We start from the raw sequence: 24486 nt of genomic DNA on the forward strand, positions 1-24486 counted from the left end.
GGACTGGCTGATATGATGGAATTAGTCTGCCAATCTGTCAGTAAATCACTGAGGGATAGATTCTCTCATCCACACTCACATCTAGCAGTTGAGTCCTGTTGATTTGGACATGTAAGATGAGTAGGGGTGGGAACATGGATCCTCACTCATCAGACGCCGCTTGCCATGGTAGAAACAAATAAAGGTTCGCTCCACAAAGCCTCAGCTGAGAAAGTCATTAACACTCTGGAGGTGAACTACAAAGATGTTGCGGAAAATTAAAAGCTTTGTAATGGTTCCAAAATGGGGAGAAGGGGAAACCAAGAGAATGATTTTGAAAGATCACCTTTCAACAAATGTTCAAGTGCAATCAATTTTGGTGCAACCATCCCCAACAGTTCACCTCTGGGTTCAGACGAAGCATGAGAAGGGGAACCTTTTGAGAACGTTCTGCAGGCGGGAACCCACCAGTTCATGCTGGAATGGCTCTTTTCATCACAAGCACCATAAACATGGGCTGACTCAGCCAGGCAGAGAAAGCAGGTGGTTGGTGTTCTTAGCCTGAATCTCCTCTCCCCCCCCCCCCCCCCCGGCATAAATAAGGAATAATTCCATTGCAGTCAGTGGGGTTACACTGGTTTTATACCAGACTCAGGCCCATCAGTTTAAAGTAACAGCTGGATATTTTTCACCTTTTCAATCTGTCCTTTTTAAAAAAAAATCTTTGCAGTTCACCTTTTAGCATGTTTCAGAAAGATATTTACTTAGTAGCTTTTGAAAGCATTTAAGGTCTGAGACACAAAATATTTAAAGTCTACATATAATACAGGGCTAGGGCTACCAACACCGTAAGCTGAAATATATAACCCATTTTGGCCAGGAACCAAGACAAAATTTCCTCTCCCCTAACCCAAATATGCCCTCAGGGTCTACCCCAAATACATATGCTTTCTGCTGTGCTCTGCAGACCACCAACCTGGGCTGCTGATAGCCTTCCCCAGGGCATCCAGATCTCGTTTCCAATTTAAAACTTCCCCATGCTTTAAACGTGTGGACGAGGTATTTTGATACGTTGTTCACCAAGAAAATACTTATTATGTAATAAAGTGGCGTTAACAAAAACAACGTGCAAAAGCATGTTCCAATAAGCATCTTGTTGTGTTGCATGTGTCTGCTGCCGAGCCTTGTGTCTACCTACACAATGTGTTGGAGGCGTGTTATTCAGCCCCGCAAAGTATGGCACATTCCCACCCTCTGTCCTTGGTCTGGAGCTGTGGTTGCACCTTTCCTGGGGAAGAGGTGTGCGTCCGGACCCTGAGCAAGTCGTAATGCCATATCCAGCTGTCCCAGACAAACAGGCTGACTGCCTCAGAAGGGGCATCTCCGGAAATGTTGGGATTCGTGGCAAGTGAGCAGCAGAACTGCCTGAAACACAGTGTGCTGACAGTGCGACCTCTGCTGCCCGGAGTATTGCTGCCCCCATGCCAAGGCATCCTCCTTGCAGACAGTTCTGAGTGTTCACATGCCACCGTGAGGATAATCAAAGTTAGTACGTCCCATCTGCTGCCAGCAGGGCTGCTTTGATGTTGCCATCTTTTATCCCTGGGTCATTTGGGACTAGATTGTGTGTTAGGCTCAGCCCCAAGAAAGGGGGGTGCTTAAACCCAGAGATAGCGCCAGAAGGCAACGTGCCTCAGACACACCTCTCAGACACAGTTCTGCCACCAGTCGCCGGCTTCCCGTTTTTCCTGTGCTAGCTAGTGAGTTGGCTCCACTGATTTACTGCCCACCTGCTCTGGTGGGCGGGAGGTAAACAAGTGCCTGCTCATGGTTCCCCAGAGCAAGATACAGGAGCCTTGCTAGGTGGAAGGATGGTTCTTACTCCCTTGTATAAGTGCGTAGTCCACAGTCTAGCCCTAAAAGTCTAGGGTCCAACCTTGCGCCCTATGAAGTCAATGGGAGTTTTCTTACTGACTTCAGAGGCAGCAGAATCTGAAATTTGAGCAGTTGAGTCAATGGTTCCCCTCCTCCTCTTCCTGAATCTCCTTCCCCTTTTTGGATTTGCACTGTTTCTCACGCCGCCCCCATGGCCTCGCCATTATGTGCCTGGCGAGTTTCCCAGGGATGAATATTAAATTTGGAGTCGGTACCAATGTTATTTAAACTACAGACAAAACCCAGGTTAAGTCAGACAAGAAAGGGGGGGGGGGGCTGATCTTTGGGGAGAACATTCAATAAACCGTAGATGCTAGTCTAGCCCATGCATGTTAAATTAACTCAAGACAAAGTATGGATTTCTGCTTCACAGGGATGAAAGTTCCACCTTTGTAAACTGATATGAACACAGTGCAGTATCACCCTTTCAAATTATTTTTAAAAGCACTACATTGATTTACTAACAGTAAAAGTCTCCATGAACCAACCCCTTTCGGTAAAGCTACCGTTTTATTTTACAAAACCAATGGAAGTCATTCACTGAATCTTTGGAAATGCGCATATATTGCGGGAGAAGAGCTTTTCAGAAGGTTTTCTTCCGAAAGAAAAAACATGGAAAGAGGTTGATCCCCAGGAACATCTGTGGAGGTTACTGTATAAAGTCAATGGGCCCACAGAAAAGAAACTGCCATGAAAATAGCAGTGACAGGAACACGATTCCATGGAGTGCTTCCTGATCCCAGGTTGTGAACTGCCGTATCATCTTTGCTTTGCTGATTCAAGAGTTGTTTATTTGAGGGAACATCATCCATATCCAGATCATAAGCCAGTTCTGAAAAGGAGAAAGAGAAAGATCATTACTGAGTACGGTGGGCCAACACCTGTACGAGATGTATGGATTATATATTATTATATGATTATATATTATTAAGGGATGGCCTAGAGGCCCTGACTGAGATCTACGCCCCATTGTGCTGGGTGCTGTACAAATACCTAGTGAAAAAAAACATTAACTCCATTTTTCAGATGGGGAAGAAGGGCAAAGAGATTAAGTGACTTGCCCAAAGTCATGCAGGAATTGAACACACATTTGTTGAGCCCTACTCCAGTTTGCCAAGCACAAGGCCAACCTTCCCCCATGGAAAACTCACTGAAGTTAGCGATATCGCAAGATGCACATAATGGGTGAAATCCACCTCTGTGCAAAAGGCCAGCACAGATTTATGCTCTGCTCAAGTCCTGAAGACAAGGCTTAAGGAGGACGTCAGTGGCGACCAGGTCCTGAACTAGTACTCTGCTCGAGGGTGGATGTCACCTGTTGAAAACCTGCATAACAGATGTTAACCAGGCCCCGTCTTGCAACATGAATGTACAGCTACAGGTATGCAATGGGCGGGGTTTACAAAAACACTCAGCACTGGCTTAATTATGTTCCCCCCGTTGGATGTTTATGGCGGTGGGGCGGGGGAAGGATCACCACAGATGTGACTAGGAGATGAGCTGGGCCAATGCCGGGCACTCTTGCAAATACCACCCAATGTGAGCGTCTCACGTACAAGATCTTTAATTTCATTTGTTCTTCCAACCTCAGGGTGTTGGGAGAATTGATCCCTCCATGTTTGCACAGTGCTTTCCGAACGCACATGCCAAGCACTTTCATCCCTGTGGGAGTCACTGGGGAGCCATTTCCAAAGAAAATCAGCTGTGCTTTGTTTTAAAAAAAACAAACCCGTGTCTGGCTTCCACACCACAAACATTTGCAGAAGTGGTGAAGAAATCCCAGTCGTCCTAGTTGACGGCGAAAATCCAGCATGTGGCCGATGCATCGCTTAAGCAGGATGTAAGTGGTGTGCAGGCCTCGTGCAGGGTGAATTTTACCCCTTTTTCTTCATTAGCTGTAAACTACTCATTTTATGACACCTTTCACACACCTGGGACGTTGCCTGCATGCATGTTCAAAATGCAGGGGAGCTAGAGAGAGGAGAGTGTCAATGAACAGAGGCAAAATAGGACCTCGTGTTTTAATACAGGAACCTCCAGACTATCAGCTTCTCTTTGAACGGATGGGGAAGAGACTTCTCAAGCCAAAAGCTCAGATCCCCACACAGTGGTTGCAAGGTCCTAGATGCCGGACTTGCAGTGAAGAGACAGAGGGAAACAACAACAAAAGCCAGACAGAACAAACCGAACAGGGAACATTTTGCAATACTTGGCTAGAGAAGAAAAAGCAAAGGGAGGATTTAGCCAGCGTCAACCAAAGCCTCCTGTACCTAGAGCCAATTTGCAGCAGGGGAGAATCAAGCTAGATGTGAAGGGGACATGGAGTTTTCTGGGCTATGCTGATGGGAGGGAATGCAAAGGTTCCCCCATTTGTTTTTTTCTGCTTGGCATTTTTGTTGTTGCCTTTTCCCTCCATCTCTGTGACTGGGGCCAAGCCTTCTACAATCTACATCCATTAGGAACCAATTAAACTATCGTTAGAGAATGATGACTTGGCACGGTCCCAGTTCTTCTCACGAGAGGCGGAGCCCCACTGAAGTCAACGAAGCTGTGCTGACTTACACTAGCTAAGACCCTGGCCCACAATCATTCAATGGATTGGCTCAGTCCCCTAAGATTGGATCAGTTTGGATCACTATTCAGGCAGATCAAGGCACTCATGGACTCCGGTCAAAACACACACCCCTTGGGAGAATATCCAAGAGACTAAATAAATACACGAGCAAAAAAAAAAATGAACCCATTAACCTAATAAACATCACTGCCAAAGTAAAGAGCAAGACAATATTTCTTAACCAGTGTATCCACACACACAGCAAAACAAAGCATAAAGATACTAGCACGGCAAGTGAATCTATCATCAAAGGAGGATCATAAATTAGCGAAAGGGAACACAAACACACACAGAGGCAAGCACAATCCAAGTGTCAATCTATCTTTAACTCATCCAAGAGATTCCCACTGATGCCCCCAAGTTGTCTTCTCCCTCAGTCCTCTTTTCTACAGTGCTAATATGCTGTCTTCCTCCAGAGAGCTGAGTGCAGATTCAGCGGTGTGTGAGGTGAGCAGAGTTGCTATCCCAAATCCATGCCCTGCAAAAACAAAACTTCCATCAGCCTTGCTGCTTTGAGAATTCAACCCCTTGGGAGACAGAGGAATGGGAGACAGCACCTTTCACCTTCAGCCGTTCAAATTTATCCCAGGAATTGTCACTGTAGGATGACTCTTCGGTGACCTGCGTTGAACTAAATCGATGGTCTCAGTCCAGTTCTCAATGGAAAGGCTTTGGCATGACAAAATCCACAATAACACTGGCACTGTCAGGACAGGCCAAGGAACCAATGGGTATATATTTATTATTATTTATTACTTGTATTACCACAGTGCCTAAGAGCCTTAGTCATGGACCCTGTCCCCACTGTGCCAGGTGCTGTACAAACACAGAGCAAGAAGACACTCCCTGCCCCAAACAGCTTGCAATCTAAGTATAATACAAGAGATGACAGCTGGACGGGCAGACAGACTGATGGGGGAGTATGAGTACAGTGTCAGTGATAGACAGGGATCTCAACACACCAGCGGCCTAACCGTTGTCGAGTTTTTTGTAGGCTTCAGGCAAGAGAGAGTTTTAAGGAGGAATCTGAAGAAAGACAAAAATGAGGTAGCCTTGTGGGTGTGTATGGAAAACTCCTCCTTCTTGTGAGGGGCAGCCGGGGGGGGAAGCGTGGAAGTGCTTGTTTGACGATGTAACGAGTTGGCGACGGAAACCAGCATCATGGGCTGATGGGAGGCAGGTGCCGACATCTCAGAACTGAACGAGAGATGATAGGTAGAACGGGGATTGACCAGGAAGGGGTATGAAAATAGAGACAAGTTGCTTATTGCCCTCTGACACTAAGACGTGGTCACCCCTTTCAGTCAGGTCTGAGTCACAGCAGTAAGATAGCAGGGGATGCTCGCACAGCTGTTGCCTCTGCCAGATCTGTTCTGTGGAGAAAAAAGGCTCCAGAACTGACTATTTGGCAGCTTTCACATGGACCATGGACTGGGAGAACCATGAGAGAGCCTGCTCCTCCTCACAGATTCCTCTGCGGGATCCATGTAAATGCAGACTTCCTACTCAGAATCCTCTGGTGCGAGTGAGAAGAGGTAAGTAGGATTTCATGAGCTCTGTTTATGAACCACTCTTCTAAGAAAAGCCCCTGCTCAAGAGGATAGCCAGCTAGCTGCCCTGGAGGATTGCCAAGAACAAATGGGGAAGCTGGGGAGGTCATTAGGAAGACCTCACTTGGGTAAAGGAGGTGTCTGGCAGGGAGTCAGGATGTAGGTCTGTAGGTCTATGCGGTCAGGCTGGGAAGGCAGCCAGGATGTAGGGGAGAGATTTACTGTTGCATGGGAGGATGGTGAATGCTGGGAAGGGGCAAGTATAGATTGCAGCATCCTGATGAGAGTGGGAGGAGATGAAACCCTACCATCTCCCCGTCACAGAAAATGGCAGCTTCCCTGTAAATAACCGAGGAATGTTCTACAGCCACTTCAAACAAAGCCAAACTTTAAGCTAGCAAACAAGACAAAAAAAATCTCTGAAAACTGTGCCTGTAAATTTGGCAATGAGATATCTCAACGTGATCAGTGGCAACCGGTTCTGGTCAGCTTTCAGTCATGAAATCCTACTCTGGCACAAAACGATGATCATATTTCAGTACCGTTTAACAGAGGTATGGCAGTATCTGCTTAAATTCCAGCAACCTACATCTTAATTTGCAACTTGTTTTAAGAGGAATGATTACATGGTTTGATTTAATACATTTACACTTAGACTATTTTGCAGTTAGCATTTTATGGAATAATCAAATGACACCACTGCTGGTACATTATACCACTAGAGTAATGAAAATATAGCTCAGAGGAGCAGAAAATATTTACCTGAAATTGCTGTTTTTTGAAGGTTGTTTTCATATAGACCCATGCTCCTACCACTGGTGCTTCTGTGAATGTCAATATTCCATTGCATAGCTTTCTACCAGATGGCGCACGCCTATCTACTGCTGAAGCAGAGTCCTCTAGTCCTCACTAAAGCCGGTCCAAAATTTGCCAGTGGACGGGTTTTTTTTGTCACAATTGAAAGTTTCCACAGAAATGTGATGATTTGGACAGAATTTCATTCACGTTTTTTTTTTTTTAAAAAAAAATAGGTTCAGTAAGGTCCTTATCGGAACAAAACATTTTGATTTTTTTGTTTGGAAATGACTTTTCATATTGTAATTTATAATAGAAAAAGTTAAAAGTCCAAATTAAAAAAAAACCACCATTTCAATGGCTCTCAGTTAATTTTATTAAGATGTCTTTTCATTGGAAATTTTGAAATTCTATGGTTTTGTGCCAATTTGGAAGGAATAAATTTTGAAATTGTGGACTTTCCCGCAAAATGGAAATTCCGCGTCCCGCACAGCCCTCATCTTTACCAAATCTCCTGGTTCCTCTCTGACCAAAGGAAAAGGAAAAAAGAGACTTTAAAAAAGCAGACTTGAATAAACTTGAGGAACTGGTAGGGAAGGTGCCATGGGAAGAAATGTAAAGGAAAACGGAGTTGAGGGTAGCTGTCATTTTCTCAAAGAGGTAATATTAAAGACCCAGCAGCAAACTATCCCGATGTGAAGAAAAGACAGGAAGAATAGTAAAATGCCAATATGGCTCCAGCAGGAGCTCTTTAACCTGAAAATCAAAAACAAGTTCCACAAAAAGTGGAAACATGGACAAATTGCTAAGGATGAATACAAAAGTGCAGTGCAATATGTAGGAATAAGATCAGAAAGGCTAAAGTACAAAATGGTTTACATCTAGCAAGGGACATAGAAGACGATAGAAAGAGAGTCTACAAATCTGTTTGGAGCAAGAGAAAGATGAAGGAAAATGTAGGTTCGCTACTTAGCGAGGAAAGAGTTTAGCAGGGAAGGAAAGCAATGACACCAAGAAGGCTGAGTTGTTTAGTGTCTATTTTGCTTCAGTCTTCACTAAAAAAAAAAAGGTTAATTGTGATCAGATGCTTGACACAATTAATATCAACAGCAAAGCCAGAATAGGAAAGAAGAGGTTACAAAATATTTAGATAAGTTAGATGTATTCAAATCAGCAGAGCCTGATAAAATTCACCCTGCGGTACTTACAGAACTAGCTGAAGCAATCTCACAACCATTAGTGATTATCTTCAAGATCTCTTGGAGGAAGAGGTTTGTGTGAAGAGGTCTGTGCGGCGCATTCCGAGTACTGCCTAGCTATTTTTGAACATTTGTGTTTGGGTGCAGCTTCTGTTTTAAACCAACTTTGTGTTGTGTCCTTCTCTAGGCTTATTTGTATATATTTAGGCAGATTGATTTTGTTGTTGTTGTTGACTTTTGTCCATATTTTATTGCCAGATTTTCATGGCATAGGGCATTACTGCTGATACCTTTAATTTTCCTACAAATAATATTTCTGTAAATGTATATTTGCAGTTGCTCAACTTCCAGTGAGCATGTGGTGTCATAAAATCTAATTCTCCGCCCTAGTAGAACAGCCAGGAGGGTGTCTCTGAGGTTACCAGATAACCAATTTCAGACATAACCATCTTAAAAAGAAACAAACAAACAAAATCATAGTTCTAAAACAAGGAACCCAGAACAACTAATTTCCCTAATCAGATAAATTCCTGAAATGGCCCCCAAAAGAGACAAAGATGAATATCGTATTGATCAGGATTGTTGCCCTTAGATTAGTGCAGGCATATATGGTATTTTATGCTAAACAAACCTGTGATGGAGACCTTACAGCATCTAAAAATAAGTCCCCTTCGACAAAAGGGAAAATCCCCAACATACATACCTTAAATAATGTCAAAAACAATCACCGCAGTAAAATAATCAGAGACAGGCTTCTTATTTATCTTAAAGCTGCCCTTTCCAGCTATCCCCATCTTCATGCTTGCAAACTGTCAGAGTTGTTATGCACATTGTAAAATGCAACAGTTTCTGCTACAAAGCAGCCTTTTGGTTTTGCAGAGAGATTTTTCATACACACTCCGAAAATCTGTTCCTGCTTATAATCAGTCCAACTATGTCCAGAGGGTACTTCCAACAATCTGTACTAATTACATACTCAGTCTTCACTCGTTTTTCACCCTTCTTGTCCTTTGTGCTGCAGATTAGATAATCCGCTTAAAATAATAGTCAATCATTAGCTCTGGTAGCATTTCTGAGGGAGCTTTTTTCCTAACATGCAAACAGGGCGTATCATATATAGTCATCTACAGTCCTCACCTAGTTTGCGAAACTTCTCCAGCTGAGCACAAGTGACTCCCCCGTAAACATCTTTCGTAACAAAAGCTACTTCCAAACACAAAGATGCTGTGTGGTTGCTCCTGGCAAATCAAAAGTTGTGCTCATCATTCTTACTGCAACATGCAGTACGGATGACACCCGTGAACAATGTAAACTGTAAAATATGTGCTTTCCACGTCTGCTGAATGAAGGCGTGATGTTCTGCCACAGATTAGTATTAGAATTGTGTGTGTTATCGCTGCACCAGCTTATCAGCTACAAATCATTAAAACACTCTCCTTCCTGAGCTGGGGTCATTTTGGAAGCATTTATAAAGTCAATTAAACCAGGAGTAGATTGTTTTCAAGTTGGCATAATAAGTTCCATTGCAGCTGGCATAAAAAAGCCAGGAGGAGAAGTGTTGGCATGTAAGCAGCATTATAGCAGGCACGCACACTCATGAAGAAACCATATTGATGCCTGGTGAAACACCCTTTTTAAACCATAAATGGGCAACGTCTTCTTAAGCAAATAACTGGAAGCAAATGCCTTGCAAGCAAAGGAAAATGACATCAAAGAGGACAATGCGTTGCTCCCCCAGACCAACAGGCAGATCTGCTAGCAAAGCCAGGAAAGAAGAACTGATATCTAGATGCCAAAGCCAGAGAATGTCATTCCACAGCCAAGCATCTGGGCCCTTTTACTGCCAAACTTGCACCAGCAGATGGCTTCAGTGTTGGACCTAATATAGTAACATCCTAATAACTGAGGTCCAGGCATGAAAACGGCTCAAAGCGAGACACTCAATAAATCTGTCGGTGCTCTACGACTGTGCTGGGTGTAGCGTGAGCTCTCCCTGCTGAAACAAAATTAGTTTTGTCTAATACAGCCACTCCGAAAATGGGGTCTGGGGTGCAGCAGGGGTGCACAAAGCGCTTGCTGGGGACATGGGGCCCGCTCTCTTTGTTGGCAGGTGAGAGAAACTCAGCAGGCAGGAGGGCGAGACAGACTGGAGAGCAGCCGAGTGACGAAATGGTTTCCGGAAAGACACACCGTGTAAGGCATCAACAGCAGCGGCTAGAAATAGCAAAAGAGGTTGATTTTCAGGCTCCCACTGTCAGCCCTGGAAATCTAGCCCCACGCACTTTGCCATCCCTACCGCTCCATGGAAGCACTTGCTGTCATTGCCACATTGCTGTTGTGAGATTGGGACAGGGAGGGGCAGGAGCTCCCCGTGTGACCCCGACCAAGAGAGGGTGGCCTACACGGTACGTTTTCTATTGAGGGCTCCCTTGGTGCTGCAGCAATCGATGCCGTGGCAATAGACTGAGCAGGTCTGGTGCAGACCCACTCAGTCGATTGCCGAGCCGACTCCGGTACACCACCGGAACGAGAAGAGCAAACTACGTTGGCGGGAGATATAGGGTAGCAAAGATAGCACGGCTACTCGATGTCACTTACGTTACTTACCTAACGTTGCCTGTGTACTTTGCATCGACAGAGCTGCGCAGTGTAGACAAGCCCTGAGATGTGGTCCACACTTAGGAAAAGTTTGGTGAAGTCTGGGGCACAAATGTTCAGGTACCATTAAGGACAAGTGCACAAGTATTCTAGAACCGTAACAAAAATATGATAAGTGAACACAGTGACAGACAAGGTAGGAAATCCTTATGGCTTGACGGTCAAGTGATGGAACAAGGGAATAGGTTTCCGATTCAGGGAGTCTAATAACATTGGATAGAAGACGTGACAAAAATCAAGAGAAGAATGCAGCTTGCAAAAAATGTATTTGGCAACTTCCAAAGACTTCTATGTTGTCAAAAGTTAAAACTGCATATCCACACTAGATTGCTGAAGTGCTACATATGGTCAACCCTCCCATACCGATGTGAGAGCTGGACATATAAAAAGGACACAGAGAATTTGGGTTTGATGTTATAGAAGAATGTTAAAAATTAGCTGGATAACCAAAACTAAAAACAAAGTGGTGCCGAGATGGACGAATTTAAAAAGAGCACTATTACTTGAGCCCCTCAGTAAAAGAATAACATCTTTTTGTCAACATGTAGGTCGCCGATCGCAAAGTGCTTTGCTTGCATGTTCATACTATCCAGCAAGATCGCAGGCAAACCAGGAAGAAGAAGAAAGAGAAACAGTTACATTGTAAATATCGTCAGATGGACTGGTATCCAGAGGAGAGCGGACGTTTTACAACACTGTCGTGACTGCAAAAGATGGAAGGTGGTGGTCGACAACCTCCATGGTGAAGGAGGAAGAAGAAGAAGAAAGAAAAGTTAACCCACTGTACATAACTGCATCTATGGCAATAGCTCTTCCCTTATCTCCTCCTACAACCCTGCCTACTTTCTTTGCTCTGCAGTCCTACCTGGGCCCTTCGTTTGCTTTGCACCTCCATCCATGTCATCTCTGAGACCTAGAACAGCATCCTAAAGAATGTATGTAATGCTCTCCTCCTCTGCTCCTTCAAGGAGCTGAAAGCCCACCTGTTTCTCGAGGCACGAACGTTACACTGACCATCAGCCAGTTGTTTTGGGGTATGTACGGGTCTGCACTTTTCCAGCTTGTGGCTTCACACTAGTAGTCTTTTGCAGCAGGGAACCTGTTACCTGTCACAGCTCTCTGACTGTATGACAATGTGCAGTACATGAAGTCTCCTTGCAGTAAGAGACTTAAAGAGCTCATTCTGTTTAGCTGATCAAAGAGAGGATCAAGAGATGGCTTGATTACAGTGTAGAAGTGTCTTCACAGGGAGAAAATACTGGTACTAAAGGGCTCTTCATCCTAGCAGAGAAAGGCAGAACAAGACCCGAGGGTTGGAAGCTGAAGCCAGACAAATTTAAATGAGAAAAAAAGGCCCACAATTTTAACAGTGATGTGATTGACTATGGGAACAAAACTCAGGGAAGTGGTGGGTTCTCCATCACAGGAGGTCTCCAAATGAAGACTGGCTGACTTTCTGGAAGACATGCATTCGCAAAAAAGAAGTTATTGGGTTCACTACAGGGTGAAATTTAATGGCCAGTGCTGTACAGGAGGTCGGACTAGAAGACCTAATGGTCTCTTCTGACCTTAAGGTCTATGACTCAATAAGGCCTTATTTACTGTAAGGTGTGCGTGTGTGTGTGTGTGTCTTTCATGTATATACATTCATACATAATTTATAAAGATAGACAATTTCATGAACCTCTGCCTCTTTCCAACACAAACAGATACTTAAGCAAGAGTATATATCTGCACGTTTGCTTATAAAACCTGTAGAAGGGAAGCTCCTCGTTCATGCTTTACACATCTACACGGTTATCCAGCTGTGCTGTACTTGTGCTACAGTTGGATACCACTGCACATCTGCTTCTCCAGGTGACCTGAATGTTTACATACAGTTAGAGAAGAATGATTTTATTTTACCAGGGAATGTTTACCCCCGGGGCTGTTAGCAATAGAGCGCCCACAGGTTTACTAAGTGCCTTATTGCCTATAAAGTTATAAAGCACTAACCGAAGGCATGGCAATGACAGGGTAGACTCAAGCACTATGCCAGTCCCGAGTCTTGTGCATGTCTAGTAATATTTTGAGTGAGCATCCAGACTGTTGCAGAGTGTCTACGTGGTTTGGTGGTTGTCTCTCTCTACCTTCTCAGCACCAATGTACAGGCTGTTTCTCTTAGCTAATGGGGAAAAATAAAAATTCATCTCGCCACTGCAGGAGGCGAGGGAAACACCACTCACCCACCATCTGTGACCTGGCCAGAGAAACTCCTACTCAGAGGAGGGGTGAGAAGTAAAACTGCCTTCCCTGGTCAGAAAGGCACGTGAACTGGTCTCAGATTAACTGATCTGAAAACCAAAGGCACCTTCTGACATGTACAGATCATGAGCTTTAGATCGATTCACGGCACGTGCAAACTGGCCATAAGAACATCACAACATACTTTTACCGACAACCTGAAGGACACAAGTGTTATTACAAGGGCACGACCGATTCTGGGCAAAGTTCACCCAGGAGAAACGCAGTGCCGCAGCACCCACGGTGCCCTGTGTGGCAGTTGCACAAGAGCCCTGGAGGTGAAGATGCCACACAGGGGGTCCCCACACTCCGAGCGTGCCGTGGAAGAGGTGGCCAGGCAGCCCCTCGAACCAGCAGTGGGGTGAGGGCGGGACAACGGGACCCACTAGCCCAGTGTTCCAGGATTCAAGTGGGGCAGAATCTGGAGTAAAGGCTGCGGGGGATGCATTTCACCAAGATAAAGCTCTATTGTTCTGACTTTATGCAGGTAAAGTTCATTTCACCCTTAGCAACCAAGCAATTATTTAAGCAATGTCTGTGCATCCTTTTGCTAGATCTCCATTATATATGCATTACACGGCAACCTCCGTTCGTTCCTATATCACACGACCCCATTTTCCAACACCGCTTTGCTCTGAAGAGCCATCCAGTATGAGCTGCTGCCGGTGGTGACTTTGGGAGGAGCACGCGTTACCTGGCTTCTTCCTACCTCGCCGTTTTCTGGATTCACCCTGAAGAGAATCTGGCAACTGCATTTGCATTAATGATTTTTCTTTGGCAACGAGTGAAAGAGTTTCTGAGCTGTGCCGCAGAGTGGATTAAGGGAAACAGGTTTAGCAAAAGGCGTTGGTGTAATCTATTAAAAATGAACAAATGCCATTGGCATTAAGCGGAAGCTCTGGAGCCCTTGTGTCATAACCACATAGGCCAGGATTCTTCAGCCCGAAGTGCAGGTGCGTTCCCAGAGCAAGTGCTGCTACCGGAGATGCACATGTTAAAGAGAAAGGGGGAGAAGAGAGGCAGAAGAGGGAGGCAACCAGAAGAGAGAAAGAACTGAGAAGAAGAGGAGAGAGAAAACAAGACTGCACACGGCAGAGAGCAAGTGAAGGAGGGGGAGGGGGAAAAGAGACAAGAAAGAGAAAGGGCAGGAAAAGGCAAGATAGAGAATGGAAAGGAAACCAGAAGGAGATGGGATGACCACAACATAGTCGTGCATGGACAAGATGGAGAGTGTGCAGGGGGTGCGCCTTGACTGGGACATAGGAACTGCCACAGTGGATCAGTCCCAAGGTCCATCGAGCCCAGTATCCTGTCTCCGACAGCAGCCAGGACCAGATGCTCCAGAGAAAAATGCAAGAATCCTGCAGTACCAAGCATGCGATAATCTGCCCCTGACATTCAACCTCACCCTGATCTCTAATAGACGGCAGCTGCAGCCCTGAAGGGAGAGGTTTCATATCTCTTCCGATAATGCTGTTCTCCATTATGATCACCCTGGCTATTCTTGTTATCCACAGAGATGTCCAATCCCTTTTTGAGTCTCACTGAGTTCCTATATCCCCATGTTCTGACATTAGGAGTCTGGAAGAACAGAAGAACAAAGGGCTCTGTCACACAGTGGGGTGCTTCAAGCCTGCTGCAACACCACTGAAACCAATGTACTTGCACCAGGGCTAAATTTGGTCCCTCGTTTCTGCACTATGGCTGTAGATCCTGTGCCTGAAGTTAATGGTCAATCTGGGAGCAGGATGGGCCGTATAGCATAAGATACATTGGCTCCTGGAACAGACATTCAAAGTCTTTATGTTCCATGCATGTGAATTGAGGAAAAATACCAGAAAAAGGAAAAGTCTGACATGGAGTTTTACTTTACTGATATTGCTGTGCCCTCATAAAAGCATTTTGTTATTCTACTACCTGGCATGTCTGCCATTAACTTCCACTTGGCACGGTTCTGGCACTAGCCTCTCTCAGATGCAGAGCACATGCTGGAGTTAAAGGAACAAACATGCTCCCACGTTATACGAAACGGGGCTCTTTTTACAGCACTGTGAAATGAACATATGCGCTAAGCTTCCAGCCCAATGAATCCTAACTGGAAGACTCTTATTGAGCTCCAGGGGTCGTCCCTTGAGACCAGCCCTTCTAGGCAAAAGAAGATTTCTCAACGCCTGGTCAAGAAACGTACTATGGTTCCACTGAATCCATGAACATTTGACATTTCCCTTTCTGACTCATTATACCTGGAAACAGGACCTGAGCCTGGCCCAAGAATTGGCAGTTTTGGTTCTTCGAGCTATTATGTATAACGTATAGGTAAGCAGGAACATCTTTTTGATCAGAAAAGGACCGTTGTAATAACTGGGCCTACAAATTTAACCTGACTGTGAGCTCAACTGTGCAAAACAAGGGAAAGTTGATAAAATGTCACAATAACCCACAACTACAAATGTTGATGGGGAAAGGTGCAAAAAAGGACACAGAGCAACTGAACGCCTCCAAACCAAAAGGCTTCCTGAAATAGTTCAAGGACTATGTTAAGATCATGCCTCGTAAAGAAGAACAGGGTGAGAATGAAATCCACTTAACCAAATTTGGTGTCTCAGAAATGAGTCCTAATTGTTGGACAAAATGGTGAGGGGATGAGCCATTCCACCCATCACTGCCTTTGGGTGTCCTTAAAAACAGAGACTCCTGGGAAAAGCTGGCTCCGGGGACATTGGCTGACTGAAAGACAAGAGAAGTGGAAAGAGCAAACTTCACCATGGCTGCCACCCTGATCATCTGCTGGGATCCTGGACTTTCTTCATCCTAATCCTGAGAGATGTCCTGAACAGACCGGGCCAGAGAGAGGGACCTAGATGACATCTCCACCTTCACTGACTCCTGCTAAATCCCAACCACCACCTGGGATATGAGATTTTGTCACGCACACTTACAACCTCTGTGTCCTTTTCCTTCCCCACCTCCTTTCTTTTCTTTCCTAGCCCTCTTCTTTTGCCTTCTGTTTAATGGGTCTGGCTTAGTCAGCCAAGACTGACGTAAGCCCCTGACCAGAAAGACAGCTAAATGCAATGCCTTTAACAGCCCGGTGCTGGTTGCAAGGTTGCCAGGTCTCAGAGTGACTGTGACCATGTGTTGTTCCTGTGCTTTTCCAGCAGCAAGGTTGCAAGAGCGACTCAACACCAGGGACAGACGTTGCATTTTCTGGCTGTCCTTTTCACCCTCTGCCCTTACATTTGTGTTCACCTTGTTTTGTCTCAAAGGAAGCAGGACTTTAGCAACAGCTCCAGCCCATCTCAACTAACTTCCTCTCTTTCTCCCCAAAAGGGCAGTTCTTACCATCGTTACCATCCAACAAGGGGTGTTTCTTTCTTTCTAAAGAAAGACTCTTCCGATAAAAGGAAAGGGAACAAGGGACGATGTAAAAATGAAAGCCTGACTTAATACCGTATATTTCAAATGCTTTAACCTTCCTCCCACCCTCCTCGCCTGCATCTTTAATAAAAGGTTAAAAAGATTTCTAGTGGTGTGTACTAAGCAGGCTCAGGTCTCTGTATATCAGACCCCAAACCTGGATTAAACCTGTTTAACGTTGAACAGGCACAGGGTCATATTAACCCCTTTTGACTCTTTGGGCCCTTTAATCCAACAAAATGAATACCACCGGACCCAAGACTTTCTGCAATGTGTAGATTTAATCAGAAACCCACAAACGTCCATCGTTCCCTTATGCTTGCAAGGAAAAATCTAAAAGGGCTGCCTTTTCACCACTACTGGTTTGAAAATACCTGTAAATAAGCTGCCCACGATGCATAATGAGCATTGGCAATCAGTCAGTCAGATTCCAAGGGGTTAGAATGCTCAATGCCAAGGAAAATAACTCGGTCAAGTATTCAGCCCCTGACCCAAGTATGTAGGATGGTACACAAGCAGCGGGGCACGGACATACCTGCTTAGCCCACATATACTGCAGGCAGGTAACCTCATGCATAGTGGTACGCAAACATCTGTGGAAGGATTTAGCGTTCTCTCAGCTACTGAAAAATTCCAGGAGTTCTTGGTATTCTTAAACCTGCCGGATCAACTGAGTGGATGAAAAATAAAGCTGGTTTCTATTGACTTTTGGAAAGCTAAGCTAACCAGGAGGTACATTTTCAAAACGCTGGGCAGAGTGGAAGCGGCAGGCAGCCCATTAGAGCCAGTGGGAGTTGCAAGGCTAAGACAATGTACAACTTTTAAAACAGTGTTAAAAAAAAAAAAACCCTACCCTATCGTCGAAAAATGTTAAAGCAGCTGACTTCAATCTACCACTGCACAGAAATGCCGAGTGCAGCATAAACCCTTTTCTTTCACTGACTTCCCTTTTTTATCTAGGAGAGGAGAGTTCAGAGGAATCTCCTGTTAAAAATAAATGGTAACAAATGGTGTAAAATAAGAGCTGTGTGGAAATCAGCAGACTCGGGTCACAGGGGTCAGCCCACGGGAACCTTTCCTCCAAAGCGCCTGTATTTTCCTGTATTTTAGTTCCCCAAAGAAACCTAAAAGAGAACAGAAGCAGCGGAGCAAATGAGGAGAGAATGCATGAGCTCCCAAACTCCATGGATCTGATCCAGGACCTCTGAAATCAATGGGAATATTTTAATCGACTCCAGGGAGATGTGGATCAGGTCCTATATTCAGACACATCTGGGGATGATTGGATTCCAAAATGAACAACTTGGGGAGTTCTAAAGAGTCTGGCAATGTCCCGCGGTGCTTGTGAACGGTATCTGGTCTAAAAATCCTGGTACAAACCAATCTGAACTTTCTATTGTTCTTCTGAAAATCAAGTGGCACCAGGAATTCTGAAAAGCCCCAAAGTTCTTACACTCAGAAAATGGGGAAAGATGAAAGGAAGAGGTAACAGCTGGGCGGGGAGAGTTTGTAAAGCAATGAGGTTACAATACTGAGGGGTTTAAAGGTACAGATAAATTACTGGTGCTCTCCAGCTCATTTTTAATGTCCATGACGATGATCCGGGTTTAGCCTTCGGCACGCACAGCTTGGTGAAGTTCTAGAATCCCAGCAGAAAATCAAAACAAAGAATCCGTGTGAACCGGTTTGTAGATCCTTTACAACGCTATAAACTCCGTTCCCAAAGTGGATTACAGAGATTAAAGATAAAGTTTCCTCAAAAGCAAGCCCGCGTGCAAGAAGAACTCACTGCAACACAAGCCTTGCAGCTGGCCAGTACGTTATGTTCCTGGTGAACGGGTCACCTTCCAGCACACCTACCGCGGAGCCAGAGCAGCGCGGAATGCTAGGCTGTGGGCAGCTGACTTCATCCATGGCCAGCATTCAGACCCCTTTCCAGCTAACCACAGATGCTCTATTTACTGTTTGGGATTAGCACAGCTTTTCCCTTGCTGCTTTCTCCTGGTAACTGAGCTAACGGCCGGAACTGCCCCAGTTTGAATTTTCAGGTAGAAAGGCCTACTTCATTTTGACGTGCTGTTTGGCCTTTCCACTTGATTTTACTGGAGGGTTCCCCTAAGTGGACTGAGCACGGTGAAGGACGTTATCTGAAGTGATTCATCTGTTCGAGCCTTTGCACAGATTGCATTTTGTTCATCCTGAAGTCTCCTGACGCTAGGAAGAGCTCTTTCATGTTCTGTTAAGAAACGCCTGCCAGGTTTCTAAAAACTTCCTCTTGCACATTTTTGGTGCTACCTTCCCTGTATCTAAATGTTTAACTCCATTTCAGGTGAAGGTGCAGTGCAGTGATTTTGTTTTGTGAACACAGAGGTAGCGCAGGCTAACAGTTAGAGCTGGTCGAAACATTTTCAACTGGTTTTCCATAAAAAAAAAGCTGTTTCTATAAAATTGGGACAGTTCACAGGAACACGTGGATTTCAACAACATTTTCAGCTAGAAAAAGTCGGTGTGTTTCATTTCAGCTTTATAGTTTAGATTCATTTAAACTTTCATATTAAAATATTAATGTTGTTATAATATAAAAGTCAAACAAAACGTTTCAATGGTCCAGAATCAATTTTGGGGTGGAATTTTCATTTCACCGGCTATTTCAGCTTTTCATTCCAATTTGGAACCAAAACCTTTTGAAACGTCAGAATTTCTCACAGAATGGAAATCAGGTTCCCAACCAATTATGCAGTCATTTATGGGTGTTCTATGCAGGGCTTAGATCGCCTTGCATGCTGCTTCCAGAGTAAGAATTATAATGTTCAGATGTAGATTCAAATGGGAATTTTTATGTCTTTCATCTAGAGTTACATTTTATACAAAATCCTCATCCCTAAATTAACTCCTCGATTGTTCTGATAAAATGAACACCCTTTCAAATAAAGTGCATCAATTTCCTATCTTTTGAGGAAATTTGTGTGAGCACTGTCCATGTGGTGTTGCAAATTTACTCTGCAGATTCTTTCAGCATGCTGTGAATGTCAAGCCCTATAACATCCCTAGAAATCAAGCTCTTTTTCTTGGACTTTGCACCACTTTTCATTGTCACTCCACCAGCTCTTGCACTAATTCATCCATCAAAGAATGTTCCTTTCCCATGAAAAGGCCCCCAAAATAATTATCTAAAAGTGCACTACTAAAAAAAAAGAACAAAAAACTAACACCAAAAGCAGTATCAATGTCTTGCTGAAAGAATAAATATGACAAAAAAAAAAAGAGAGTGGAAAATCTTTTCTCATATGTTCTAGCACCTCTATGTTACAGGAAAAGTGAATTAACAGCTCGCTATAGGAAATGCCTTATTGATGTAGTACACCCAAGTAACTGCTCTTTAGAGATATTAATCTCAAAAGGCAGAACAGAGAGAGTATTTTTCCTTTTTTTTTTTTTTTGTATCAACTCACCTTAGCTGAAAAGCACATTCAGATTGTAATTATGGGAATGTCTCATCTGGTAGATTTGTAAACTCAGCTATCATCTTGAATTACTGAAATTAGCAAGGCTAATTTAACGTCACTATTCAAAATAGTGCCGATTTGGAATTTCTTAATGGCCGTAGGAAAAGAAGCTTTTATGCATACTGCAATCTAGGCTTCATTCTTACCCTAAATTCCTTCTCATAGATTTGGTGAATGCCCTGTTTTGTAGCCAACACAAACTCTGTCCAGTAAAATAATGTAAGGGCTCAGAATGAAAAGAGATTAGCTGTTCCCTGCTCCTGTTATTTTAAAGCAGAAATAACTTTGGCTTCTACTGATTCATAGACAAAGCTTGAAATGCAAAGCATGCTCAACTCTAGATTCAGCGTGAAAAGGACCTTAAAATATTCCCGAGTGCAAGTAATGGACTTATTAAAGGGATGAAAAGAGGCACTTTTCACAGAATCCCAAGCTCTTTAGTCCTGTCATATCAATAATCTTGCTTAAGAATTTCATTCTATTTACATTTCTCCCCCTTCAAAATATCCTCACTAACTGATGTGGAATAAAACATTTACATTTGTAAAACATTAATTAATTTATGTTAACACTCAGTGGCAAGCACTGTAAAATGTAAGTGGATCACACAAAAGTGACAAAATCTGTAGCTTGTATAACAGTTTCGGTATATTGTGTGTCATATAAAAATTATGTGTAACATTTAACTTTATACCTTATAACGTACGAGCAAGGTAGCAAATTTAAAAGGCTTTGTTAAAAGCATCGCCTCTGCATAATGTCAGTTGATTGCATTAGAACTGTAAGTACATGCAATCTGTTCTTTTCTCCTTGATGTTTAACACCCACAGAAATGATGATCTCAATAAAGTCTAGCAAAAGGAAAGCTGTATAGATAACAGCCACCAAAAAAAAAAAATATATATATATATATATCAAACAACAAATTCTCCCTGGCTGCATTTAAACATATCAGTAAAACCTCAGAACATGCAATATTTCATCCAGTTTACATCACTTTTTAGAGACAATATAGTATCAGCCAGTGCTGAAGGGCTATTGGTAATTCTGTCCCTTTGTTTGAAAGGACGGATGCAAAATAAAGACATTTGGGGACCATGTTGCAAAACACTGGAGAGAAATAACTGGAAAGCAGATGGAGGTATTCCCTGCTCACGCCTTTTTGAGTAGCGAGGAAGATTGTTCTAGATTAGGCTCAAAGTCCCTACTATAATTTACCATGCTAGCTGCCAGAATGGTACTAGTGGCTGGAAGAAGCAATCGGACCATGCCATCACTGGACAGATAATAAATATATGGGGAGTCCTTGTGAATGGAGGAAGGTCCAAGAGAAGCTGTCTGAAGTCCTGGCTACCCTCTAGTAGATATTCTGAAGAACCAAGTGCAATATGAAACTCATCTGCCGTAGCAAACTCTTCACTCTTCCAGCGGAGGAGCTCGGAGCTCTAGGGAGAATTGTTGGAAGTTGTGATCAAAGGACGTCATGTGCATTTCTCCTCTCTGGAGCACCTGGGGGTGGGGAGGGCACCTGCAGTAGCTGTGCTTGGAGGCTCCTTGCCAGCAGAGCGCATCAGGAAATCCCTAAGGAGCCCGTGGAGCTTAGATGAGGCAGAGCATGCACCCTGCCTCGCCCAGGGGAGGGGAATGCGGGACAGCCAAATCCAGGGTGTTCCCTCCATGCAGGGATCTCGGAGCACATGGCGGCAGAGGTAATTGCCTCTCCCCGTCACACTCACAGACGCCTTTGTTCAGAGAAAAACAACTCCCACCTCCGCATGGGTAGGGAACACTTGCCATAGACCAAGTCTGCAGCCATCGAATGGGCAAAACTCCCAGGCAGAGGATCAGGCCAGCTGTGCTTTAAGAAGCGCAGGCTCTGATCCTGCAAGCTGGCCTGGGCAGGCAATCCCTGGGCCAAGGCAGAGCAGCCTGCCCGTCTGGGGGGGGAAGGGCCAGGAGGACTCTTCAAGCGATGGGCACAAATACATCCTGGAAAGTTGCAGGCAGCGTTCTCCTGCAGGAGGGCAGAAGGCTCTGATTAGGTACGTCGTATGAGCGCCTGTTCAGACAGGCCACAGTGCAGCTTTGGAAACGCAAAACATCTGGGCCCACCAAACTCACCAGGAGTTTTGCTATTGACTTGGTTCACTATGGATCACTTGACGATTGCCTGGTCTGTTCATCCCTTCTGAAGCACCTGGCATCGGCCACTGTCGGAAGACAGGACACTGGGCTAGATGGACCATTGGTCTGACCCAGTCTGGCCGTTCTTCTGACTGCCACGCATGCAGGATCAGGCCCTCTCTTTGCAAAGCATGGCAGAAATAACAAAAGCAGGGAGTGGGACGGTTTTGCAATAGCACGGTCTCTTTAATGCAGTAGCAGCTCCATTTGCTCCGCAGTGCAGTGCAGTTTTTGCACAGGGTCCCCCGGAGTTTTACTCCTGTAGCTGTTTGCACTGCAGACACAGGCATCAATGAGCACTTATTCCAGCAGACTCAACGCCTTTTCACTTCCATCCAAGATCTACTGAGAGACAAGACTCCTGTGTACCCTGCTTCTGAGTCATACGGCCGCCCAGCGCCAGGCAGCCCAGAGGTGAGAAGATACAGAACTAAGTGGCTTAAACAACAGTAACACCATGGAGGTCTTATTTAGCACATTTCATCCACACGTTCCCAAGCGCTTTACACAGGAAACAATCCTCATCCCTGTTTGGATGGGGAAACTGAGGCACCAAGCAGGGTGGTGATTTGCCCAGTAGATCTCAGGCCTCCTGACTCCCAGGCCAGTGCTCTAGCCATTAGACAACACTGCTTCTCTACACCCACATCCCCTAAAAAAGCAGGATTGCCCCAGCAATTACAGCATGAGCGGTTAGCACTCGATTTACACCTCACTCCAGACTGGAATGTGGCGGGCTGATTTTGCATGTCACTTGTGTCTTCTTATAACCTTCATCTTCCCTCTAAGTGCTTTGCTGTTTTATTTCAGCCCTTACCCTCTATTTCTCTGAGCTCTTCTATAAATAAATACAATGCTCCTTTCTTTCTTAATTGCACCTTCGGCATCCCTGAGAAACCTCGACCTTCAATACTTGCAACAAATGGTAACGCGCACCACACAGCACTTCAGCCATGGCCAGTGTATACGGGCTGCTCAGCGTGTTCTCTGTCGTGCGTGCGGCTGGCACCCGACTGTAGGGATTTGCATAGGCAAACTATCTACTTTGTGGTTCTGAAGCATATAATAATAATAATAATAATACTGCTTTGCCTTTACAACACTGCCTTTCATGCGAGGATCTCAAAGCCCTCTGCAAACATTAAGTAACTGCTTTGCCAAAAAAAAAAACCCACAGAGGACAGGGACCTTTGGCCAGTCACATCCCTCTCTGTGCTTCAGTTTCCATGACACGGACTTCCATTGCAAACACTTTTGAGACTTAGTGATGGAAAGGGTTAGATAAGAATTAGGGATTAAGATAGGTGCCATCCACTGGTCCCCATCCACAGGTGGTTTAGTGTGAGGCAGGAAAAGGTGGCAGGAAGTGATTTTTCCTTGGCAGAACTGGGAATCGTATCCACGAGTACCCAGTACCCACGAATGCTAAGAATTGTTTTCCAAAGGAGGCATCTCGTCCTGGAATGCCTCCCGGAGCCAACACAGAAGCAAGGTTTTTAATCAGCCCTTTAATATTTTTTTTAAAGAAGATAACTTTAAAGGGCTAATGAAAAACCCTGCTTCCATGTTGGCCGTGGGAGACTCTATAAGAGCAACAGAAGCCCTTCAAATCAGCCTCTGGCTTCCCTATTCCTTGATGCACCGGTCCTGACAACCACATTCTGGCTGGTGACTGCTTCCGTGTACGTGTCAGAACAGCCACAGGCCAAGAGAAAGGAACAACAGGCAGAGTTTTTCTGCCCCATTTCTGGCTCTGTTCCAAATCCACGGAGGTCACTCCACTGGACTCCAGAACTGGCACCATGGAGGAGTGTCCTGAGGTGGGCTGCAGGTCTCAACACATGCACAAACCCCTGCCAGTGGCAACGACACCCGCCTCTCTCCCGCAGATTAATCCCGTCCCTGGCAGTCCTAATCTGCATGGGGGGGGGGGGGGGAGGGAGGGAAATCTGGGCGGCTGCAGGAAGCCCAACCCACGTGCTTGTACAACAGCGGTGCGTTCCGGGGGCACTTCTGTGATGGCCCCACCTAGCAACGTCTTCGAATGTCCGTCGTCCTCGCCGATGACTGCGGGGCAGAGAAATTCAGCACTTGTTAGCTCGGTGAGGAGCAGCGAGTCCAGCATTTCAAACAACGCCTCTGTGACAGTTTGGGCAGCAGAAACTGCTTGATATTACGCCACTGAAGAGGGTGCTGGTGATACACTGCCTCTCTGCGTGCCTCATCTGCCTGGATAGAATCATACACGGCAGAGCTCCGCTTACGTCTCTCTCTGGCCATTTCTTCCCAGCCCTCTATGCGAGTATCCGCTTTCTTCTCGTTCCTTTTCAAAATGTCCTTATAGCGCAGCTTTTGCCCTCCTCTGT

The 24486-nt window shown here is 44.9% G+C and overlaps 1 protein-coding gene across 1 annotated transcript in view; it reads right to left on the reverse strand.

Moving 5' to 3' along the window:
* Positions 1 to 611: 611 nt before the first annotated feature.
* The window catches only part of GPC3 (glypican 3), a 251700-nt gene continuing 227825 nt past the window's right edge, over positions 612 to 24486 (reverse strand). The window contains exon 8 of the mRNA XM_067548021.1: positions 612 to 2746. Within this exon, the coding sequence (XP_067404122.1) occupies positions 2577 to 2746 (170 nt within the window). The 3' untranslated portion in view covers positions 612 to 2576. The remainder of the gene's footprint in view (positions 2747 to 24486) is intronic.

The sequence above is a fragment of the Emydura macquarii genome, unplaced genomic scaffold (genome assembly GCF_026122565.2).
Source record: "Emydura macquarii macquarii isolate MOO-44397 ecotype Brisbane River unplaced genomic scaffold, CSIRO-AGI_Emac_v2 contig_1253, whole genome shotgun sequence".
NCBI lineage: Eukaryota > Metazoa > Chordata > Testudines > Chelidae > Emydura > Emydura macquarii.